We start from the raw sequence: 25833 nt of genomic DNA, 5'->3' as shown, positions 1-25833 counted from the left end.
GCCATAAGTAATTAGATAAGTAGTTGCTATCCAAGGTTAATTAACATGTCAGAAAGGTCTGGTCCCTTGTAGAGGTTATACTGTACTGTTTACTGAAGCCCTAAGGAGGTTTCATGTCGGATGCAATATACATCTTAAGTGCAAAATGAGATCAGTACCTTGATAAGAGTATTAGTTAAAATGCACATTTTAAGTCTGTTTACCTTAGTTTGTTATCAGAAATTCCCAGTATATTTTCAGGTCTGGTTATCTCCATTTCTTACCTGAATCCCAGGTGTCTTATTTGGGTATTTATAGTCTGTAAAAAATCAGCCCCGTCAGACATATCTGGCGCTTATGAGGATTTGCAGAGGCCTACTGTGACTTTATTTCAATGCTTGAGTAATTGTTCTGACAGAATCTTATAACCACAACTGGTATAACAGTTTTCATTGGGTCACCATGAAAATATGTGCATGTTATAGTTATTGCCCTTTTTTGTTGAATACAGTGTTAGATAGAATGTTGTGAACACAACATGCCTTGCATTTTTTTATAGATCACTATGAAATATGGTACATGTTATGGTCATTTGAATATGTAAATATCAACAAATCTTTGTTCGCTCAGGATTTTTTGCAAGAATTACTACCATTATTTAACTTAGATTGGATGCTGTGAATTCAGCTAGTCTAAGACTTGCAGTTTTTAGTGGAGTGTTGTGTCTTTATTGTGTTCCTGTTGGCAAGGGCATCAGTCTTCCATACCAATCTCCTTATTGTCAGAACTCCAATTATGTTCCTGTTGGCAAGGGCATCGATTATTCTTGTCAATCTCCTTCTTGTCAGAAATGCCAAATGTGTTCTGTTGGCAAAGGCATCAGTATTCCATACCATCAGTCTTCTTATTGTTGGCAACTTCAGATGTGTTCTCATTGCCAGTAGAATTTATGTTGTGAGTAAATACCTTGTCTCTCTTTATTCTAGGATATGACAAGACGTTTGAGTGGCACACTTATTGTCAAGAGGAAAGAGCACTTCCTGTCCCATTTGAATTCTTCACTGCAGTAAGTATCTGTATGTGAGATACTGTAAGCGTAAAGTTGGTGTTGGGGTTGATGAGATCATATGCCTAGTACCAATGTAAATGTGTGACATCATGATTAAAATTCCATAAGTATGCGTAATGGCAATGTTTATACATAATTTAGTTGAGGAGAAGTTAAACATTTAGCTCATATGGTGTGGTGTTTGTATTGATTGTCAATTATTCCTGTATTCAGCTATGGAAGTTTTTAGTTTACAGAGTTGTGTTCATTTTAAATAATATCAATAGCAACATAAATGATTGTGCTCTGCCAACACTTAAATATAAAATATCTTGAAGAATTTGTTTAAAATTGTTTTTGGCAAATTAGCATCATGGGTATCGTTAAACTACTGTATACACTAGCTTATAAGTTGATTCCTGCTACTGTATACACTAGCTTGTAAATCAGGTCCAACAGTATGCATCATAGACCCATCACATTAAACTACTGTATACACTAGCTTGTAAGTCAGGTCCAACAGTATGCATCATAGACCCATCACATTAAACTACTGTATACACTAGCTTGTAAGTCAGGTCCAACAGTATGCATCATAGACCCATCACATTAAACTACTGTATACACTAGCTTGTAAGTCAGGTCCAACAGTATGTATCATAGACCCATCACATTAAACTACAGTATACACTAGTTTGTAAGTCAGGTCCAACAGTATGCATCATAGACCCATTACATTAAACTACTGTATTCACTAGCTTGTAAATCGGGTCCAACAGTATGTATCATAGACCCATCACATTAAACTACAGTATACACTAGTTTGTAAGTCAGGTCCAACAGTATGCATCATAGACCCATCACATTAAACTACTGTATACACTAGCTTGTAAGTCAGGTCCAACAGTATGTATCATAGACCCATCACATTAAACTACAGTATACACTAGTTTGTAAGTCAGGTCCAACAGTATGCATCATAGACCCATCACATTAAACTACTGTATACACTAGCTTGTCAGTCAGGTCCAACAGTATGTATCATAGACCCATCACATTAAACTACTGTATACACTAGCTTGTAAGTCAGGTCCAACAGTATGCATCATAGACCCATCACATTAAACTACTGTATACACTAGCTTGTCAGTCAGGTCCAACAGTATGTATCATAGACCCATCACATTAAACTACTGTATACACTAGCTTGTAAATCAGGTCCAACAGTATGCATCATAGACCCATTACATTAAACTACTGTATTCACTAGCTTGTAAATCAGGTCCAACAGTATGTATCATAGACCCATTACATTAAACTACTGTATACACTAGCTTGTAAGTCAGGTCCAACAGTATGCATCATAGACCCATTACATTAAACTACTGTATTCACTAGCTTGTAAATCAGGTCCAACAGTATGTATCATAGACCCATCACATTAAACTACTGTATACACTAGCTTGTAAATCAGGTCCAACAGTATGCATCATAGACCAAGTGCATTAAACCACTGTATACACTAGTTTGTAAGTCAGGTCCAACAGTATGTATCATAGACCCATTACATTAAACTACTGTATTCACTAGCTTGTAAGTCAGGTCCAACAGTATGTATCATAGACCCATCACATTAAACTACTGTATTTTCACTAGCTTGTAAGTCGGGTCCAACACTATGCATCATAGACCAAGTGCATTAAACCACTGTATACACTAGCTTGTAACTCAGGTCCAACAGTATGCACCATAGACCCATCACATTAAACTACTGTATACACTAGTTGTAAGTCAGGTCCAACAGCATGTATCATAGACCCATCACATTAAACTACCGTATACACTAGCTTGTAAGTCGGGTCCAACACTATGCATCATAGACCAAGTGCATTAAACCACTGTATACACTAGCTTGTAAATCAGGTCCAACAGTATGCACCATAGACCCATCACATTTAACTACTGTATACACTAGCTTGTAAGTCAGGTCCAACACCATGCATCATAGACCCATCACATTAAACTACTGTATACACTAGCTTGTAAAACAGGTCCAACACTATGCATCATAGACCAAGTGCATTAACCCACTGTATACACTAGCTTGTAAATCAGGTCCAACAATATGCATCATAGACAAAGCACATTAAACTACTGTATACACTAGCTTGTAAGTCAGGTCCAACAGTATGCATCATAGACCCATCACATTAAACTACTGTATACACTAGCTTGTAAGTCAGGTCCAACAGTATGCACCATAGACGAAGCACATTAAACTACTGTATACACTAGCTTGTAAGTCAGGTCCAACAGTATGCATCATAGACCAAGTACATTAACCCACTGTATACACTAGCTTGTAAATCAGGTCCAACAATATGCATCATAGACGAAGCACATTAAACTACTGTATACACTAGCTTGTAAGTCAGGTCCATCAATATGCATCATAGACCCATCACATTAAACTACTGTATACACTAGCTTGTAAGTCAGGTCCAACAGTATGCATCATAGACCCATCACATTAAACTACTGTATACACTAGCTTGTAAATCAGGTCCAACAGTATGCATCATATACAAAGCACATTAAACTACTGTATACACTAACTTGTAAGTCAGGTCCAACAGTATGCATCATAGACCCATCACATTAAACTACTGTATACACTAGCTTGTAAGTCAGGTCCAACAGTATGCACCATAGCCCCATCACATTAAACTACTGTATACACTAGCTTGTAAGTCAGGTCCAACAGTATGCATCATAGACCCAGCACATTAAACTACTGTATACACTAGCTTGTAAATCAGGTCCAACAGTATGCATCATAGACCCATCACATTAAACTACTGTATACACTAGCTTGTAAGTCAGGTCCAACAGTATGCATCATAGATGAAGTACATTAAACTACTGTATACACTAGCTTGTAAGTCAGGTCCAACAGTATGCATCATAGACCCATCACATTAAACTACTGTATACACTAGCTTGTAAATCAGGTCCAACAGTATGCACCATAGACGCATCACACTAACCTACTGTATACACTAGCTTGTAAGTCAGGTCCAACAGTATGCATCATAGACCAAGTGCATTAACCCACTGTATACACTAGCTTGTAAGTCAGGTCCAACAGTATGCATCATAGACCCATCACATTAAACTACTGTATACAGTAGCTTGTAAGTCAGGTCCAACACTATGCATCATAGACCAAGTGCATTAACCTAATGTATACACTAGCTTGTAAATCAGGTCCAATAGTATGCATCATGAACCCATCACATTAAACTACTGTATACACTAGCTTGTAAATCAGGTCCAACAGTATGCACCATAGACCCATCACATTAACCTACTGTATACACTAGCTTGTAAGTCAGATCCAACAGTATGCATCATAGACCAAGTGCATTAACCCACTGTATACACTGGCTTGTAAGTCAGGTCCAACAGTATGCATCATAGACCCATCCCATTAAACTACTGTATACACTAGCTTGTAAATCAGGTCCAACAGTATGCATCATAGACCCATCACATTAAACTACTGTATACACTAGCTTGTAAGTCAGATCCAACAGTATGCATCATAGACCAAGTGCATTAACCCACTGTATACACTAGCTTGTAAGTCAGCTCCAACAGTATGCATCATAGACCCATCACATTAAACTACTGTATACACTAGCTTGTAAATCAGGTCCAACAGTATGCACCATAGACCCATCACATTAACCTACTGTATACACTAGCTTGTAAGTCAGGTCCAACAGTATGCATCATAGACCCATCACATTAAACTACTGTATACACTAGCTTGTAAATCAGGTCCAACACTATGCACCATAGACCCATCACATTAAACTACTGTATACACTAGCTTGTAAGTCAGGTCCAACACTATGCATCATAGACCCATCACATTAAACTACTGTATACACTAGCTTCTACGTCAGGTCCAACACTATGCATCATAGACCAAGTGCATTAACCTACTGTATACACTAGCTTGTAAGTCAGATCCAACAGTATGCATCATAGACGAAGCACATTAAACTACTGTATACACTAGCTTGTCAATCAGGTCCAACACTATGCATCACAGACCAAGCACATTAAACTACTGTATAGACTAGCTTGTAAGTAAGATCCAACAGTATGCATCATAGACCAAGTGCACTGAACTACTGTATACACTAGCTTGTAAATCAGGTCCAACAGTATGCATCATAGACCCATCACATTAAGCTACTGTATACACTAGCTTGTAAGTAGGGTCCAACAGTATGTATCAGACCCATCACATTAAACTACTGTATTCACTAACTTGTAAGTCAGGTCCAACAGTATGCATCATAGACCCATCACATTAAACTACTGTATACACTAGCTTGTAAGTCAGGTCCAACAGTATGCATCATAGACGAAGCACATTAAACTACTGTATACACTAGCTTGTAAGTCAGGTCCATCAATATGCATCATAGACCCATCACATTAAACTACTGCATACACTAGCTTGTAAGTCAGGTCCATCAATATGCATCATAGACCCATCACATTAAAATACTGTATACACTAGCTTGTAAGTCAGGTCCATCAATATGCATCATAGACCCATCACATTAAACTACTGTATACACTAGCTTGTAAGTCAGGTCCATCAATATGCATCATAGACCCATCACATTAAACTACTGCATACACTAGCTTGTAAGTCAGGTCCATCAATATGCATCATAGACCTATCACAATAAACTGCTGTATACACTAGCTTGTAAGTCTGGGCCAACAGTATGCATCATAGACCCATCACATTAACCTACTGTATGCACTAGCTTGTAAATCAGGTCCAACAGTATGCATCATAGACAAGTGCATCAACCCACTGTATACACTAGCTTGTAAGTCAGGTCCAACAGTATGCATCATAGACCCATCACATTAAACTACTGTATACACTAGCTTGTAAGTCAGGTCCAACAGTATGCATCATAGACCCATCACATTAAACTACTGTATACATTAGTTTGTAAGTCAGGTCCAACAGTATGCATCATAGACCCATCACATTAACCTACTGTATGCACTAGCTTGTAAATCAGGTCCAACAGTATGCATCATAGACCCATCACATTAAACTACTCTATACACTAGCTTGTAAGTCAGGTCCAACAGTATGCATCATAGACCCATCACATTAAACTACTGTATACACTAGTTTGTAAGTCAGATCCAACAGTATGCATCATAGACAAGTGCATTAACCCACTGTATACACTAGCTTGTAAGTCAGGTCCAACAGTATGCATCATAGACCCATTACATTAAACTACTGTATACACTAGCTTTTTTATACGTTGGGTCCAACATTAAGCATAAAAAACCAAGTACATTAACCTACTGTATACACTAGCTTGTAAGTCAAGTTCAACAGTATGCATCATAGACCCATCAAATTAACCTACTGTATACACTAGCTTTTTTATACGTTGGGTTTAACAGTAAGCATAAAAAGCCAAGTACATTAACCTACTGTATACACTAGCTTGTAAGTCAGGTCCAATAGTATGCATCCTAGACCAAGCACATTAAAGTACTGTATACACTAGCTTTGTAAGTCAGGTCCAACAGTATGCACCATAGACCCATCACATTGAAGTACTGTATACACTAGCTTGTAAGTCAGGTCCAACAGTATGCTTCATAGACCCATCACATTAAACTACTGTATTCTCTAGCTTGTAAGTCAGGTCCAACAGTATGCATCATAGACCAAGCACATTAAAGTACTCTATTCACTAGCTTGTAAGTCAGGTCCAACAGTATGCATCATAGACCCATCACATTAAACTACTGTATTCACTAGCTTGTAAGTCGGGTCCAACACTATGCATCATAGACCAAGTGCATTAAACCACTGTATACACTAGCTTGTAAATCAGGTCCAACAGTATGCACCATAGACCCATCACATTAAACTACTGTATACACTAGCTTGTAAATCAGGTCCAACACTATGCATCATAGACCAAGTGCATTAACCCACTGTATTCACTAGCTTGTAAATCAGGTCCAACAATATGCATCATAGACGAAGCACATTAAACTACTGTATACACTAGCTTGTAAGTCAGGTCCATCAATATGCATCATAGACCCATCACATTAAACTACTGTATACACTAGCTTGTAAATCAGGTCCAACACTATGCATCATAGACCAAGTGCATTAACCCACTGTATACACTAGCTTGTAAATCAGGTCCAACAATATGCATCATAGACGAAGCACATTAAACTACTGTATACACTAGCTTGTAAGTCAGGTCCATCAATATGCATCATAGACCCATCACATTAAACTACTGTATACACTAGCTTGTAAATCAGGTCCAACAGTATGCACCATAGACGAAGCACATTAAACTACTGTATACGCTAGCTTGTAAGTCAGGTCCAACAGTATGCATCATAGACCAAGTGCATTAACCCACTGTATACACTAGCTTGTAAATCAGGTCCAACAATATGCATCATAGACGAAGCACATTAAACTACTGTATACACTAGCTTGTAAGTCAGGTCCATCAATATGCATCATAGACCCATCACATTAAACTACTGTATACACTAGCTTGTAAGTCAGGTCCAACAGTATGCATCATAGACCCATCACATTAAACTACTGTATACACTAGCTTGTAAATCAGGTCCAACAGTATGCATCATATACGAAGCACATTAAACTACTGTATACATTAACTTGTAAGTCAGGTCCAACAGTATGCATCATAGACGAAACACATTAAACTACTGTATACACTAGCTTGTAAGTCAGGTCCAACAGTATGCATCATAGACCCATCACATTAAACTACTGTATACACTAGCTTGTAAATCAGGTCCAACAGTATGCACCATAGACGCATCACATTAACCTACTGTATACACTAGCTTGTAAGTCAGGTCCAACAGTATGCATCATAGACCAAGTACATTAACCCACTGTATGCACTAGCTTGTAAGTCAGGTCCAACAGTATGCATCATAGACCCATCACATTAAACTACTGTATACACTAGCTTGTAAGTCAGGTCCAACACTATGCATCATAGACCAAGTGCATTAACCTAATGTATACAGTAGCTTGTAAATCAGGTCCAACAGTATGCATCATGAACCCATCACATTAAACTACTGTATACACTAGCTTGTAAATCAGGTCCAACAGTATGCACCATAGACCCATCACATTAACCTACTGTATACACTAGCTTGTAAGTCAGATCCAACAGTATGCATCATAGACCAAGTGCATTAACCCACTGTATACACTAGCTTGTAAGTCAGGTCCAACAGTATGCATCATAGACCCATCCCATTAAACTACTGTATACACTAGCTTGTAAATCAGGTCCATCACTATGCATCATAGACCTATCACATTAAACTACTGTATACACTAGCTTGTAAGTCAGATCCAACAGTATGCATCATAGACCAAGTGCATTAACCCACTGTATACACTAGCTTGTAAGTCAGGTCCAACAGTATGCATCATAGACCCATCACATTAAACTACTGTATACACTAGCTTGTAAATCAGGTCCAACAGTATGCACCATAGACCCATCACATTAACCTACTGTATACACTAGCTTGTAAATCAGGTCCAACAGTATGCACCATAGACCCATCACATTAAACTACTGTATACACTAGCTTGTAAGTCAGGTCCAACACTATGCATCATAGACCGATCACATTAAACTACTATATACACTAGCTTGTAAGTCAGGTCCAACGCTATGCATCATAGACCAAGTGCATTAACCTACTGTATACACTAGCTTGTTAGTCAGATCCAACACTATGCATCATAGACCAAGCACATTAAACTACTGTATACACTAGCTTGTAAGTCAGATCCAACAGTATGCATCATAGACCAAGTGCACTAAACTACTATATACACTAGCTTGTAAATCAGGTCCAACAGTATGCATCATAGACCCATCACATTAAACTAATGTATACACTAGCTTGTAAGTCAGGTCCAACAGTATGTATCAGACCCATCACATTAAACTACTGTATTCACTAGCTTGTAAGTCAGGTCCAACAGTATGCATCATAGACCCATCACATTAAACTACTGTATACACTAGCTTGTAAGTCAGGTCCAACAGTATGCATCATAGACCCATCACAATAAACTGCTGTATACACTAGCTTGTAAGTCAGGTCCAACCGTATGCATCATAGACCCATCACATTAAACTACTGTATACACTAGGTTGTAAGTCAGGTCCAACAGTATGCGTCATAGACCCATCACATTAAACTACTGTATACACTAGCTTGTAAATCAGGTCCAACACTATGCATCATAGACCAAGCACATTAAAGTACTGTATACACTAGCTTGTAAGTCAGGTCCATCAATATGCATCATAAACCCATCACATTAAACTACTGTATACACTAGCTTGTAAGTCAGGTCCATCAATATGCATCATAGACCCATCTCATTAAACTACTGTATACACTAGCTTGTAAGTCAGGTCCAACAGTATGCATCATAGACCCATCACAATAAACTGCTGTATACACTAGCTTGTAAGTCAGGTGCAACAGTATGCATCATAGACCCATCACATTAAACTACTGTATACACTAGCTTGTAAGTCAGGTCCAACAGTATGCATCATAGACCCATCACAATAAACTGCTGTATACACTAGCTTGTAAGTCAGGTCCAACAGTATGCATCATAGACCCATCACATTAAACTACTGTATACACTAGCTTGTAAGTCAGGTCCAACAGTATGCATCATAGACCCATCACATTAAACTACTGTATACACTAGTTTGTAAGTCAGATCCAACAGTATGCATCATAGACAAGTGCATTAACCCACTGTATACACTAGCTTGTAAGTCAGATCTATCAATATGCATCATAGACCCATCACATTAAACTACTGTATACACTAGCTTGTAAGTCAGGTCCAACAGTATGCATCATAGACCCATCACATTAAACTACTGTATACACTAGCTTGTAAATCAGGTCCAACAGTATGCACCATAGACGAAGCACATTAAACTACGGTATACACTAGCTTGTAAATCAGGTCCAACAGTATGCATCATAGACCCATCACATTAAACTACTGTATACACTAGCTTGTAAGTCAGGTCCAACAGTATGCATCATAGACCAAGTGCATTAATCCACTGTATACACTAGCTTGTAAATCAGGTCCAACAATATGCATCATAGACGAAGCACATTAAACTACTGTATACACTAGCTTGTAAGTCAGGTCCATCTATATGCATCATAGACCCATCACATTAAACTACTGTATACATTAGCTTGTAAGTCAGGTCCAACAGTATGCATCATAGACCCATCACATTAAACTGCTGTATACACTAGCTTGTAAGTCAGGTCCAACAGTATGCTTCATAGACGAAGCACATTAGACTACTGTATACACTAGCTTGTAAGTCAGGTCCATCAATATGCATCATAGACCCATCACATTAAACTACTGTATACACTAGCTTGTAAGTGAGGTCCATCAATATGCATCATAGACCCATCACATTAAACTACTGTATACACTAGCTTGTAAGTCAGGTTGATCAATATGCATCATAGACCCATCACATTAAAATACTGTATACACTAGTTTGTAGGTCAGGTCCATCAATATGCATCATAGACCCATCACATTAAACTACTGTATACACTAGCTTGTAAGTCAGGTCCATCAATATGCATCATAGACCCATCACAATAAACTGCTGTATACACTAGCTTGTAAGTCAGGGCCAACAGTATGCATCATAGACCCATCAGATTAAACTACTATATACACTAGCTTGTAAGTCAGGTCCAACAGTATGCATCATAGACCCATCACATTAAACTACTGTGTACACTAGTTTGTAAGTCAGATCCAACAGTATGCATCATAGACAAGTGCATTAACCCACTGTATACACTAACCTGTAAGTCAGGTCCAACAGTATGCATCATAGACCCATCACATTAAACTACTGTATACACTAGCCTGTAAGTCAGGTCCAACAGTATGCATCATAGACCCATCACATTAAACTACTGTATACACTAGTTTGTAAGTCAGGTCCAACAGTATGCATCATAGACCCATCACATTAAACTACTGTATACACTAGTTGTAAGTCAGGTCCAACAGCATGTATCATAGACCCATCACATTAAACTACCGTATACACTAGCTTGTAAGTCGGGTCCAACACTATGCATCATAGACCAAGTGCATTAAACTACTGTATACACTAGCTTGTAAATCAGGTCCAACAGTATGCACCATAGACCCATCACATTTAACTACTGTATACACTAGCTTGTAAGTCAGGTCCAACACCATGCATCATAGACCCATCACATTAAACTACTGTATACACTAGCTTGTAAAACAGGTCCAACACTATGCATCATAGACCAAGTGCATTAACCCACTGTATACACTAGCTTGTAAATCAGGTCCAACAATATGCATCATAGACAAAGAACATTAAACTACTGTATACACTAGCTTGTAAGTCAGGTCCAACAGTATGCATCATAGACCCATCACATTAAACTACTGTATACACTAGCTTGTAAGTCAGGTCCAAGAGTATGCACCATAGACGAAGCACATTAAACTAATGTATACACTAGCTTGTAAGTCAGGTCCAACAGTATGCATCATAGACCAAGTGCATTAACCCACTGTATACACTAGCTTGTAAATCAGGTCCAACAATATGCATCATAGACGAAGCACATGAAACTACTGTATACACTAGCTTGTAAGTCAGGTCCATCAATATGCGTCATAGACCCATCACATTAAACTACTGTATACACTAGCTTGTAAGTCAGGTCCAACAGTATGCATCATAGACCCATCACATTAAACTACTGTATACACTAGCTTGTAAATCAGGTCCAACAGTATGCATCATATACAAAGCACATTAAACTACTGTATACACTAACTTGTAAGTCAGGTCCAACAGTATGCATCATAGACCCATCACATTAAACTACTGTATACACTAGCTTGTAAGTCAGGTCCAACAGTATGCACCATAGCCCCATCACATTAAACTACTGTATACACTAGCTTGTAAGTCAGGTCCAACAGTATGCATCATAGACCCAGCACATTAAACTACTGTATACACTAGCTTGTAAATCAGGTCCAACAGTATGCATCATAGACCCATCACATTAAACTACTGTATACACTAGCTTGTAAGTCAGGTCCAACAGTATGCATCATAGATGAAGTACATTAAACTACTGTATACACTAGCTTGTAAGTCAGGTCCAACAGTATGCATCATAGACCCATCACATTAAACTACTGTATACACTAGCTTGTAAATCAGGTCCAACAGTATGCACCATAGACGCATCACACTAACCTACTGTATACACTAGCTTGTAAGTCAGGTCCAACAGTATGCATCATAGACCAAGTGCATTAACGCACTGTATACACTAGCTTGTAAGTCAGGTCCAACAGTATGCATCATAGACCCATCACATTAAACTACTGTATACAGTAGCTTGTAAGTCAGGTCCAACACTATGCATCATAGACCAAGTGCATTAACCTAATGTATACACTAGCTTGTAAATCAGGTCCAATAGTATGCATCATGAACCCATCACATTAAACTACAGTATACACTAGCTTGTAAATCAGGTCCAACAGTATGCACCATAGACCCATCACATTAACCTACTGTATACACTAGCTTGTAAGTCAGATCCAACAGTATGCATCATAGACCAAGTGCATTAACCCACTGTATACACTAGCTTGTAAGTCAGGTCCAACAGTATGCATCATAGACCCATCCCATTAAACTACTGTATACACTAGCTTGTAAATCAGGTCCAACAGTATGCATCATAGACCCATCACATTAAACTACTGTATACACTAGCTTGTAAGTCAGATCCAACAGTATGCATCATAGACCAAGTGCATTAACCCACTGTATACACTAGCTTGTAAGTCAGCTCCAACAGTATGCATCATAGACCCATCACATTAAACTACTGTATACACTAGCTTGTAAATCAGGTCCAACAGTATGCACCATAGACCCATCACATTAACCTACTGTATACACTAGCTTGTAAGTCAGGTCCAACAGTATGCATCATAGACCCATCACATTAAACTACTGTATACACTAGCTTGTAAATCAGGTCCAACAGTATGCACCATAGACCCATCACATTAAACTACTGTATACACTAGCTTGTAAGTCAGGTCCAACACTATGCATCATAGACCCATCACATTAAACTACTGTATACACTAGCTTCTACGTCAGGTCCAACACTATGCATCATAGACCAAGTGCATTAACCTACTGTATACACTAGCTTGTAAGTCAGATCCAACAGTATGCATCATAGACGAAGCACATTAAACTACTGTATACACTAGCTTGTCAATCAGGTCCAACACTATGCATCACAGACCAAGCACATTAAACTACTGTATAGACTAGCTTGTAAGTCAGATCCAACAGTATGCATCATAGACCAAGTGCACTGAACTACTGTATACACTAGCTTGTAAATCAGGTCCAACAGTATGCATCATAGACCCATCACATTAAGCTACTGTATACACTAGCTTGTAAGTAGGGTCCAACAGTATGTATCAGACCCATCACATTAAACTACTGTATTCACTAACTTGTAAGTCAGGTCCAACAGTATGCATCATAGACCCATCACATTAAACTACTGTATACACTAGCTTGTAAGTCAGGTCCAACAGTATGCATCATAGACGAAGCACATTAAACTACTGTATACACTAGCTTGTAAGTCAGGTCCATCAATATGCATCATAGACCCATCACATTAAACTACTGCATACACTAGCTTGTAAGTCAGGTCCATCAATATGCATCATAGACCCATCACATTAAAATACTGTATACACTAGCTTGTAAGTCAGGTCCATCAATATGCATCATAGATCCATCACATTAAACTACTGTATACACTAGCTTGTAAGTCAGGTCCATCAATATGCATCATAGACCCATCACATTAAACTACTGCATACACTAGGTTGTAAGTCAGGTCCATCAATATGCATCATAGACCTATCACAATAAACTGCTGTATACACTAGCTTGTAAGTCTGGGCCAACAGTATGCATCATAGACCCATCACATTAACCTACTGTATGCACTAGCTTGTAAATCAGGTCCAACAGTATGCATCATAGACAAGTGCATCAACCCACTGTATACACTAGCTTGTAAGTCAGGTCCAACAGTATGCATCATAGACCCATCACATTAAACTACTGTATACACTAGCTTGTAAGTCAGGTCCAACAGTATGCATCATAGACCCATCACATTAAACTACTGTATACACTAGTTTGTAAGTCAGGTCCAACAGTATGCATCATAGACCCATCACATTAACCTACTGTATGCACTAGCTTGTAAATCAGGTCCAACAGTATGCATCATAGACCCATCACATTAAACTACTCTATACACTAGCTTGTAAGTCAGGTCTAACAGTATGCATCATAGACCCATCACATTAAACTACTGTATACACTAGTTTGTAAGTCAGATCCAACAGTATGCATCATAGACAAGTGCATTAACCCACTGTATACACTAGCTTGTAAGTCAGGTCCAACAGTATGCATCATAGACCCATTACATTAAACTACTGTATACACTAGCTTTTTTATACGTTGGGTCCAACATTAAGCATAAAAAACCAAGTACATTAACCTACTGTATACACTAGCTTGTAAGTCAAGTTCAACAGTATGCATCATAGACCCATCAAATTAACCTACTGTATACACTAGCTTTTTTATACGTTGGGTTTAACAGTAAGCATAAAAAGCCAAGTACATTAACCTACTGTATACACTAGCTTGTAAGTCAGGTCCAATAGTATGCATCCTAGACCAAGCACATTAAAGTACTGTATACACTAGCTTTGTAAGTCAGGTCCAACAGTATGCACCATAGACCCATCACATTGAAGTACTGTATACACTAGCTTGTAAGTCAGGTCCAACAGTATGCTTCATAGACCCATCACATTAAACTACTGTATTCTCTAGCTTGTAAGTCAGGTCCAACAGTATGCATCATAGACCAAGCACATTAAAGTACTCTATTCACTAGCTTGTAAGTCAGGTCCAACAGTATGCATCATAGACCCATCACATTAAACTACTGTATTCACTAGCTTGTAAGTCGGGTCCAACACTATGCATCATAGACCAAGTGCATTAAACCACTGTATACACTAGCTTGTAAATCAGGTCCAACAGTATGCACCATAGACCCATCACATTAAACTACTGTATACACTAGCTTGTAAATCAGGTCCAACACTATGCATCATAGACCAAGTGCATTAACCCACTGTATTCACTAGCTTGTAAATCAGGTCCAACAATATGCATCATAGACGAAGCACATTAAACTACTGTATACACCAGCTTGTAAGTCAGGTCCATCAATATGCATCATAGACCCATCACATTAAACTACTGTATACACTAGCTTGTAAATCAGGTCCAACACTATGCATCATAGACCAAGTGCATTAACCCACTGTATACACTAGCTTGTAAATCAGGTCCAACAATATGCATCATAGACGAAGCACATTAAACTACTGTATACACTAGCTTGTAAGTCAGGTCCATCAATATGCATCATAGACCCATCACATTAAACTACTGTATACACTAGCTTGTAAATCAGGTCCAACAGTATGCACCATAGACGAAGCACATTAAACTACTGTATACGCTAGCTTGTAAGTCAGGTCCAACAGTATGCATCATAGACCAAGTGCATTAACCCACTGTATACACTAGCTTGTAAATCAGGTCCAACAATATGCATCATAGACGAAGCACATTAAACTACTGTATACACTAGCTTGTAAGTCAGGTCCATCAATATGCATCATAGACCCATCACATTAAACTACTGTATACACTAGCTTGTAAGTCAGGTCCAACAGTATGCATCATAGACCCATCACATTAAACTACTGTATACACTAGCTTGTAAATCAGGTCCAACAGTATGCATCATATACGAAGCACATTAAACTACTGTATACATTAACTTGTAAGTCAGGTCCAACAGTATGCATCATAGACGAAACACATTAAACTACTATATACACTAGCTTGTAACTCAGGTCCAACAGTATGCATCATAGACCCATCACATTAAACTACTGTATACACTAGCTTGTAAATCAGGTCCAACAGTATGCACCATAGACGCATCACATTAACCTACTGTATACACTAGCTTGTAAGTCAGGTCCAACAGTATGCATCATAGACCAAGTACATTAACCCACTGTATGCACTAGCTTGTAAGTCAGGTCCAACAGTATGCATCATAGACCCATCACATTAAACTACTGTATACACTAGCTTGTAAGTCAGGTCCAACACTATGCATCATAGACCAAGTGCATTAACCTAATGTATACAGTAGCTTGTAAATCAGGTCCAACAGTATGCATCATGAACCCATCACATTAAACTACTGTATACACTAGCTTGTAAATCAGGTCCAACAGTATGCACCATAGACCCATCACATTAACCTACTGTATACACTAGCTTGTAAGTCAGATCCAACAGTATGCATCATAGACCAAGTGCATTAACCCACTGTATACACTAGCTTGTAAGTCAGGTCCAACAGTATGCATCATAGACCCATCCCATTAAACTACTGTATACACTAGCTTGTAAATCAGGTCCATCACTATGCATCATAGACCTATCACATTAAACTACTGTATACACTAGCTTGTAAGTCAGATCCAACAGTATGCATCATAGACCAAGTGCATTAACCCACTGTATACACTAGCTTGTAAGTCAGGTCCAACAGTATGCATCATAGACCCATCACATTAAACTACTGTATACACTAGCTTGTAAATCAGGTCCAACAGTATGCACCATAGACCCATCACATTAACCTACTGTATACACTAGCTTGTAAATCAGGTCCAACAGTATGCACCATAGACCCATCACATTAAACTACTGTATACACTAGCTTGTAAGTCAGGTCCAACACTATGCATCATAGACCGATCACATTAAACTACTATATACACTAGCTTGTAAGTCAGGTCCAACGCTATGCATCATAGACCAAGTGCATTAACCTACTGTATACACTAGCTTGTTAGTCAGATCCAACACTATGCATCATAGACCAAGCACATTAAACTACTGTATACACTAGCTTGTAAGTCAGATCCAACAGTATGCATCATAGACCAAGTGCACTAAACTACTATATACACTAGCTTGTAAATCAGGTCCAACAGTATGCATCATAGACCCATCACATTAAACTAATGTATACACTAGCTTGTAAGTCAGGTCCAACAGTATGTATCAGACCCATCACATTAAACTACTGTATTCACTAGCTTGTAAGTCAGGTCCAACAGGATGCATCATAGACCCATCACATTAAACTACTGTATACACTAGCTTGTAAGTCAGGTGCAACAGTATGCATCATAGACCCATCACATTAAACTACTGTATACACTAGCTTGTAAGTCAGGTCCAACAGTATGCATCATAGACCCATGACAATAAACTGCTGTATACACTAGCTTGTAAGTCAGGTCCAACAGTATGCATCATAGACCCATCACATTAAACTACTGTATACACTAGGTTGTAAGTCAGGTCCAACAGTATGCGTAATAGACCCATCACATTAAACTACTGTATACACTAGCTTGTAAATCAGGTCCAACACTATGCATCATAGACCAAGCACATTAAAGTACTGTATACACTAGCTTGTAAGTCAGGTCCATCAATATGCATCATAAACCCATCACATTAAACTACTGTATACACTAGCTTGTAAGTCAGGTCCATCAATATGCATCATAGACCCATCTCATTAAACTACTGTATACACTAGCTTGTAAGTCAGGTCCAACAGTATGCATCATAGACCCATCACAATAAACTGCTGTATACACTAGCTTGTAAGTCAGGTGCAACAGTATGCATCATAGACCCATCACATTAAACTACTGTATACACTAGCTTGTAAGTCAGGTCCAACAGTATGCATCATAGACCCATCACAATAAACTGCTGTATACACTAGCTTGTAAGTCAGGTCCAACAGTATGCATCATAGACCCATCACATTAAACTACTGTATACACTAGCTTGTAAGTCAGGTCCAACAGTATGCATCATAGACCCATCACATTAAACTACTGTATACACTAGTTTGTAAGTCAGATCCAACAGTATGCATCATAGACAAGTGCATTAACCCACTGTATACACTAGCTTGTAAGTCAGGTCCATCAATATGCATCATAGACCCATCACATTAAACTACTGTATACACTAGCTTGTAAGTCAGGTCCAACAGTATGCATCATAGACCCATCACATTAAACTACTGTATACACTAGCTTGTAAATCAGGTCCAACAGTATGCACCATAGACGAAGCACATTAAACTACGGTATACACTAGCTTGTAAATCAGGTCCAACAGTATGCATCATAGACCCATCACATTAAACTACTGTATACACTAGCTTGTAAGTCAGGTCCAACAGTATGCATCATAGACCAAGTGCATTAACCCACTGTATACACTAGCTTGTAAATCAGGTCCAACAATATGCATCATAGACGAAGCACATTAAACTACTGTATACACTAGCTTGTAAGTCAGGTCCATCTATATGCATCATAGACCCATCACATTAAACTACTGTATACATTAGCTTGTAAGTCAGGTCCAACAGTATGCATCATAGACCCATCACATTAAACTGCTGTATACACTAGCTTGTAAGTCAGGTCCAACAGTATGCTTCATAGACGAAGCACATTAGACTACTGTATACACTAGCTTGTAAGTCAGGTCCATCAATATGCATCATAGACCCATCACATTAAACTACTGTATACACTAGCTTGTAAGTGAGGTCCATCAATATGCATCATAGACCCATCACATTAAACTACTGTATACACTAGCTTGTAAGTCAGGTTGATCAATATGCATCATAGGCCCATCACATTAAAATACTGTATACACTAGTTTGTAGGTCAGGTCCATCAATATGCATCATAGACCCATCACATTAAACTACTGTATACACTAGCTTGTAAGTCAGGTCCATCAATATGCATCATAGACCCATCACAATAAACTGCTGTATACACTAGCTTGTAAGTCAGGGCCAACAGTATGCATCATAGACCCATCAGATTAAACTACTATATACACTAGCTTGTAAGTCAGGTCCAACAGTATGCATCATAGACCCATCACATTAAACTACTGTGTACACTAGTTTGTAAGTCAGATCCAACAGTATGCATCATAGACAAGTGCATTAACCCACTGTATACACTAACTTGTAAGTCAGGTCCAACAGTATGCATCATAGACCCATCACATTAAACTACTGTATACACTAGCCTGTAAGTCAGGTCCAACAGTATGCATCATAGACCCATCACATTAAACTACTGTATACACTAGTTTGTAAGTCAGGTCCAACAGTATGCATCATAGACCCATCACATTAACCTACTGTATGCACTAGCTTGTAAATCAGGTCCAACAGTATGCATCATAGACCCATCACATTAAACTACTGTATACACTAGCTTGTAAGTCAGGTCCAACAGTATGCATCATAGACCCATCGCATTAAACTACTGTATACACTAGTTTGTAGGTCAGATCCAACAGTATGCATCATAGACAAGTGCATTAACCCACTGTATACACTAGCTTGTAAGTCAGGTCCAACAGTATGCATCATAGACCCATTACATTAAACTACTGTATACACTAGCTTTTTTATACGTTGGGTCCAACATTAAGCATAAAAAACCAAGTACATTAACCTACTGTATACACTAGCTTGTAAGTCAAGTTCAACAGTATGCATCATAGACCCATCAAATTAACCTACTGTATACACTAGCTTGTAGTCAGGTCCAATGGAATGCATCCTAGACCAGGCACATTAAAGTACTGTATACACTAGCTTTGTAAGTCAGGTCCAACAGTATGCACCATAGACCCATCACATTAAACTACTGTATACACTAGCTTGTAAGTCAGGTCCAACAGTATGCTTCATAGACCCATCACATTAAACTACTGTATACACTAGCTTGTAAGTCAGGTCCAACAGTATGCATCATAGACCAAGCACATTAAAGTACTGTATTCACTAGCTTGTAAGTCAGGTCCAACAGTATGCATCATAGACCCATCACATTAAACTACTGTATACACTAGCTTGTAAATCAGGTCCAACACTATGCATCATAGACCAAGCACATTAAAGTACTGTATACACTAGCTTGTAAGTCAGGTCCATCAATATGCATCATAAACCCATCACATTAAACTACTGTATACACTAGCTTGTAAGTCAGGTCCATCAATATGCATCGTAGACCCATCTCATTAAACTACTGTATACACTAGCTTGTAAGTCAGGTCCAACAGTATGCATCATAGACCCATCACAATAAACTGCTGTATACACTAGCTTGTAAGTCAGGTGCAACAGTATGCATCATAGACCCATCACATTAAACTACTGTATACACTAGCTTGTAAGTCAGGTCCAACAGTATGCATCATAGACCCATCACATTAAACTACTGTATACACTAGCTTGTAAGTCAGGTCCAACAGTATGCATCATAGACCCATCACACTAAACTACTGTATACACTAGTTTGTAAGTCAGATGCAACAGTATGCATCATAGACAAGTGCATTAACCCACTGTATACACTAGCTTGTAAGTCAGGTCCATCAATATGCATCATAGACCCATCACATTAAACTACTGTATACACTAGCTTGTAAGTCAGGTCCAACAGTATGCATCATAGACCCATCACATTAAACTACTGTATACACTAGCTTGTAAATCAGGTCCAACAGTATGCACCATAGACGAAGCACATTAAACTACGGTATACACTAGCTTGTAAATCAGGTCCAACAGTATGCATCATAGACCCATCACATTAAACTACTGTATACACTAGCTTGTAAGTCAGGTCCAACAGTATGCATCATAGACCAAGTGCATTAACCCACTGTATACACTAGCTTGTAAATCAGATCCAACAATATGCATCATAGACGAAGCACATTAAACTACTGTATACACTAGCTTGTAAGTCAGGTCCATCTATATGCATCATAGACCCATCACATTAAACTACTGTATACATTAGCTTGTAAGTCAGGTCCAACAGTATGCATCATAGACCCATCACATTAAACTGCTGTATACACTAGCTTGTAAGTCAGGTCCAACAGTATGCATCATAGACGAAGCACATTAAACTACTGTATACACTAGCTTGTAAGTCAGGTCCATCAATATGCATCATAGACCCATCACATTAAACTACTGTATACACTAGCTTGTAAGTCAGGTCCATCAATATGCATCATAGACCCATCACATTAAACTACTGTATACACTAGCTTGTAAGTCAGGTTGATCAATATGCATCATAGACCCATCACATTAAAATACTGTATACACTAGTTTGTAGGTCAGGTCCATCAATATGCATCATAGACCCATCACATTAAACTACTGTATACACTAGCTTGTAAGTCAGGTCCATCAATATGCATCATAGACCCATCACAATAAACTGCTGTATACACTAGCTTGTAAGTCAGGGCCAACAGTATGCATCATAGACCCATCAGATTAAACTACTATATACACTAGCTTGTAAGTCAGGTCCAACAGTATGCATCATAGACCCATCACATTAAACTACTGTGTACACTAGTTTGTAAGTCAGATCCAACAGTATGCATCATAGACAAGTGCATTAACCCACTGTATACACTAACTTGTAAGTCAGGTCCAACAGTATGCATCATAGACCCATCACATTAAACTACTGTATACACTAGCCTGTAAGTCAGGTCCAACAGTATGCATCATAGACCCATCACATTAAACTACTGTATACACTAGTTTGTAAGTCAGGTCCAACAGTATGCATCATAGACCCATCACATTAACCTACTGTATGCACTAGCTTGTAAATCAGGTCCAACAGTATGCATCATAGACCCATCACATTAAACTACTGTATACACTAGCTTGTAAGTCAGGTCCAACAGTATGCATCATAGACCCATCGCATTAAACTACTGTATACACTAGTTTGTAGGTCAGATCCAACAGTATGCATCATAGACAAGTGCATTAACCCACTGTATACACTAGCTTGTAAGTCAGGTCCAACAGTATGCATCATAGACCCATTACATTAAACTACTGTATACACTAGCTTTTTTATACGTTGGGTCCAACATTAAGCATAAAAAACCAAGTACATTAACCTACTGTATACACTAGCTTGTAAGTCAAGTTCAACAGTATGCATCATAGACCCATCAAATTAACCTACTGTATACACTAGCTTGTAGTCAGGTCCAATGGAATGCATCCTAGACCAGGCACATTAAAGTACTGTATACACTAGCTTTGTAAGTCAGGTCCAACAGTATGCACCATAGACCCATCACATTAAACTACTGTATACACTAGCTTGTAAGTCAGGTCCAACAGTATGCTTCATAGACCCATCACATTAAACTACTGTATACACTAGCTTGTAAGTCAGGTCCAACAGTATGCATCATAGACCAAGCACATTAAAGTACTGTATTCACTAGCTTGTAAGTCAGGTCCAACAGTATGCATCATAGACCCATCACATTAAACTACTGTATACACTAGCTTGTAAATCAGGTCCAACACTATGCATCATAGACCAAGCACATTAAAGTACTGTATACACTAGCTTGTAAGTCAGGTCCATCAATATGCATCATAAACCCATCACATTAAACTACTGTATACACTAGCTTGTAAGTCAGGTCCATCAATATGCATCGTAGACCCATCTCATTAAACTACTGTATACACTAGCTTGTAAGTCAGGTCCAACAGTATGCATCATAGACCCATCACAATAAACTGCTGTATACACTAGCTTGTAAGTCAGGTGCAACAGTATGCATCATAGACCCATCACATTAAACTACTGTATACACTAGCTTGTAAGTCAGGTCCAACAGTATGCATCATAGACCCATCACAATAAACTGCTGTATACACTAGCTTGTAAGTCAGGTCCAACAGTATGCATCATAGACCCATCACATTAAACTACTGTATACACTAGCTTGTAAGTCAGGTCCAACAGTATGCATCATAGACCCATCACATTAAACTACTGTATACACTAGTTTGTAAGTCAGATGCAACAGTATGCATCATAGACAAGTGCATTAACCCACTGTATACACTAGCTTGTAAGTCAGGTCCATCAATATGCATCATAGACCCATCACATTAAACTACTGTATACACTAGCTTGTAAGTCAGGTCCAACAGTATGCATCATAGACCCATCACATTAAACTACTGTATACACTAGCTTGTAAATCAGGTCCAACAGTATGCACCATAGACGAAGCACATTAAACTACGGTATACACTAGCTTGTAAATCAGGTCCAACAGTATGCATCATAGACCCATCACATTAAACTACTGTATACACTAGCTTGTAAGTCAGGTCCAACAGTATGCATCATAGACCAAGTGCATTAACCCACTGTATACACTAGCTTGTAAATCAGATCCAACAATATGCATCATAGACGAAGCACATTAAACTACTGTATACACTAGCTTGTAAGTCAGGTCCATCTATATGCATCATAGACCCATCACATTAAACTACTGTATACATTAGCTTGTAAGTCAGGTCCAACAGTATGCATCATAGACCCATCACATTAAACTGCTGTATACACTAGCTTGTAAGTCAGGTCCAACAGTATGCATCATAGACGAAGCACATTAAACTACTGTATACACTAGCTTGTAAGTCAGGTCCATCAATATGCATCATAGACCCATCACATTAAACTACTGTATACACTAGCTTGTAAGTCAGGTCCATCAATATGCATCATAGACCCATCACATTAAACTACTGTATACACTAGCTTGTAAGTCAGGTTGATCAATATGCATCATAGACCCATCACATTAAAATACTGTATACACTAGTTTGTAGGTCAGGTCCATCAATATGCATCATAGACCCATCACATTAAACTACTGTATACACTAGCTTGTAAGTCAGGTCCATCAATATGCATCATAGACCCATCACAATAAACTGCTGTATACACTAGCTTGTAAGTCAGGGCCAACAGTATGCATCATAGACCCATCAGATTAAACTACTATATACACTAGCTTGTAAGTCAGGTCCAACAGTATGCATCATAGACCCATCACATTAAACTACTGTGTACACTAGTTTGTAAATCAGATCCAACAGTATGCATCATAGACAAGTGCATTAACCCACTGTATACACTAACTTGTAAGTCAGGTCCAACAGTATGCATCATAGACCCATCACATTAAACTACTGTATACACTAGCCTGTAAGTCAGGTCCAACAGTATGCATCATAGACCCATCACATTAAACTACTGTATACACTAGTTTGTAAGTCAGGTCCAACAGTATGCATCATAGACCCATCACATTAACCTACTGTATGCACTAGCTTGTAAATCAGGTCCAACAGTATGCATCATAGACCCATCACATTAAACTACTGTATACACTAGCTTGTAAGTCAGGTCCAACAGTATGCATCATAGACCCATCGCATTAAACTACTGTATACACTAGTTTGTAGGTCAGATCCAACAGTATGCATCATAGACAAGTGCATTAACCCACTGTATACACTAGCTTGTAAGTCAGGTCCAACAGTATGCATCATAGACCCATTACATTAAACTACTGTATACACTAGCTTTTTTATACGTTGGGTCCAACATTAAGCATAAAAAACCAAGTACATTAACCTACTGTATACACTAGCTTGTAAGTCAAGTTCAACAGTATGCATCATAGACCCATCGAATTAACCTACTGTATACACTAGCTTGTAGTCAGGTCCAATGGAATGCATCCTAGACCAGGCACATTAAAGTACTGTATACACTAGCTTTGTAAGTCAGGTCCAACAGTATGCACCATAGACCCATCACATTAAACTACTGTATACACTAGCTTGTAAGTCAGGTCCAACAGTATGCTTCATAGACCCATCACATTAAACTACTGTATACACTAGCTTGTAAGTCAGGTCCAACAGTATGCATCATAGACCAAGCACATTAAAGTACTGTATTCACTAGCTTGTAAGTCAGGTCCAACAGTATGCATCATAGACCCATCACATTAAACTACTGTATACACTAGCTTGTAAATCAGGTCCAACACTATGCATCATAGACCAAGCACATTAAAGTACTGTATACACTAGCTTGTAAGTCAGGTCCATCAATATGCATCATAAACCCATCACATTAAACTACTGTATACACTAGCTTGTAAGTCAGGTCCATCAATATGCATCATAGACCCATCTCATTAAACTACTGTATACACTAGCTTGTAAGTCAGGTCCAACAGTATGCATCATAGACCCATCACAATAAACTGCTGTATACACTAGCTTGTAAGTCAGGTGCAACAGTATGCATCATAGACCCATCA

At 38.5% G+C, this 25833-nt stretch overlaps 1 protein-coding gene across 1 annotated transcript in view; it reads left to right on the top strand.

Annotated features, from left to right (window-relative positions):
- The window catches only part of LOC149782268 (uncharacterized), a 275026-nt gene that overhangs the window by 108368 nt on the left and 140825 nt on the right, over positions 1–25833 (top strand). Inside the window, exon 21 of the mRNA XM_089935109.1 lies at positions 966–1045. Within this exon, the coding sequence (XP_089791235.1) occupies positions 966–1045 (80 nt within the window). The remainder of the gene's footprint in view (positions 1–965; positions 1046–25833) is intronic.

Source organism: Sinohyriopsis cumingii, chromosome 15 (genome assembly GCF_028554795.1).
Source record: "Sinohyriopsis cumingii isolate HCF-2022 chromosome 15, ASM2855479v2, whole genome shotgun sequence".
NCBI classification, from domain to species: Eukaryota; Metazoa; Mollusca; class Bivalvia; order Unionida; family Unionidae; genus Sinohyriopsis; species Sinohyriopsis cumingii.
The sequence above is the reverse complement of the archived record's forward strand: the minus strand, read 5'-3'. Positions and strand labels throughout refer to the sequence as shown.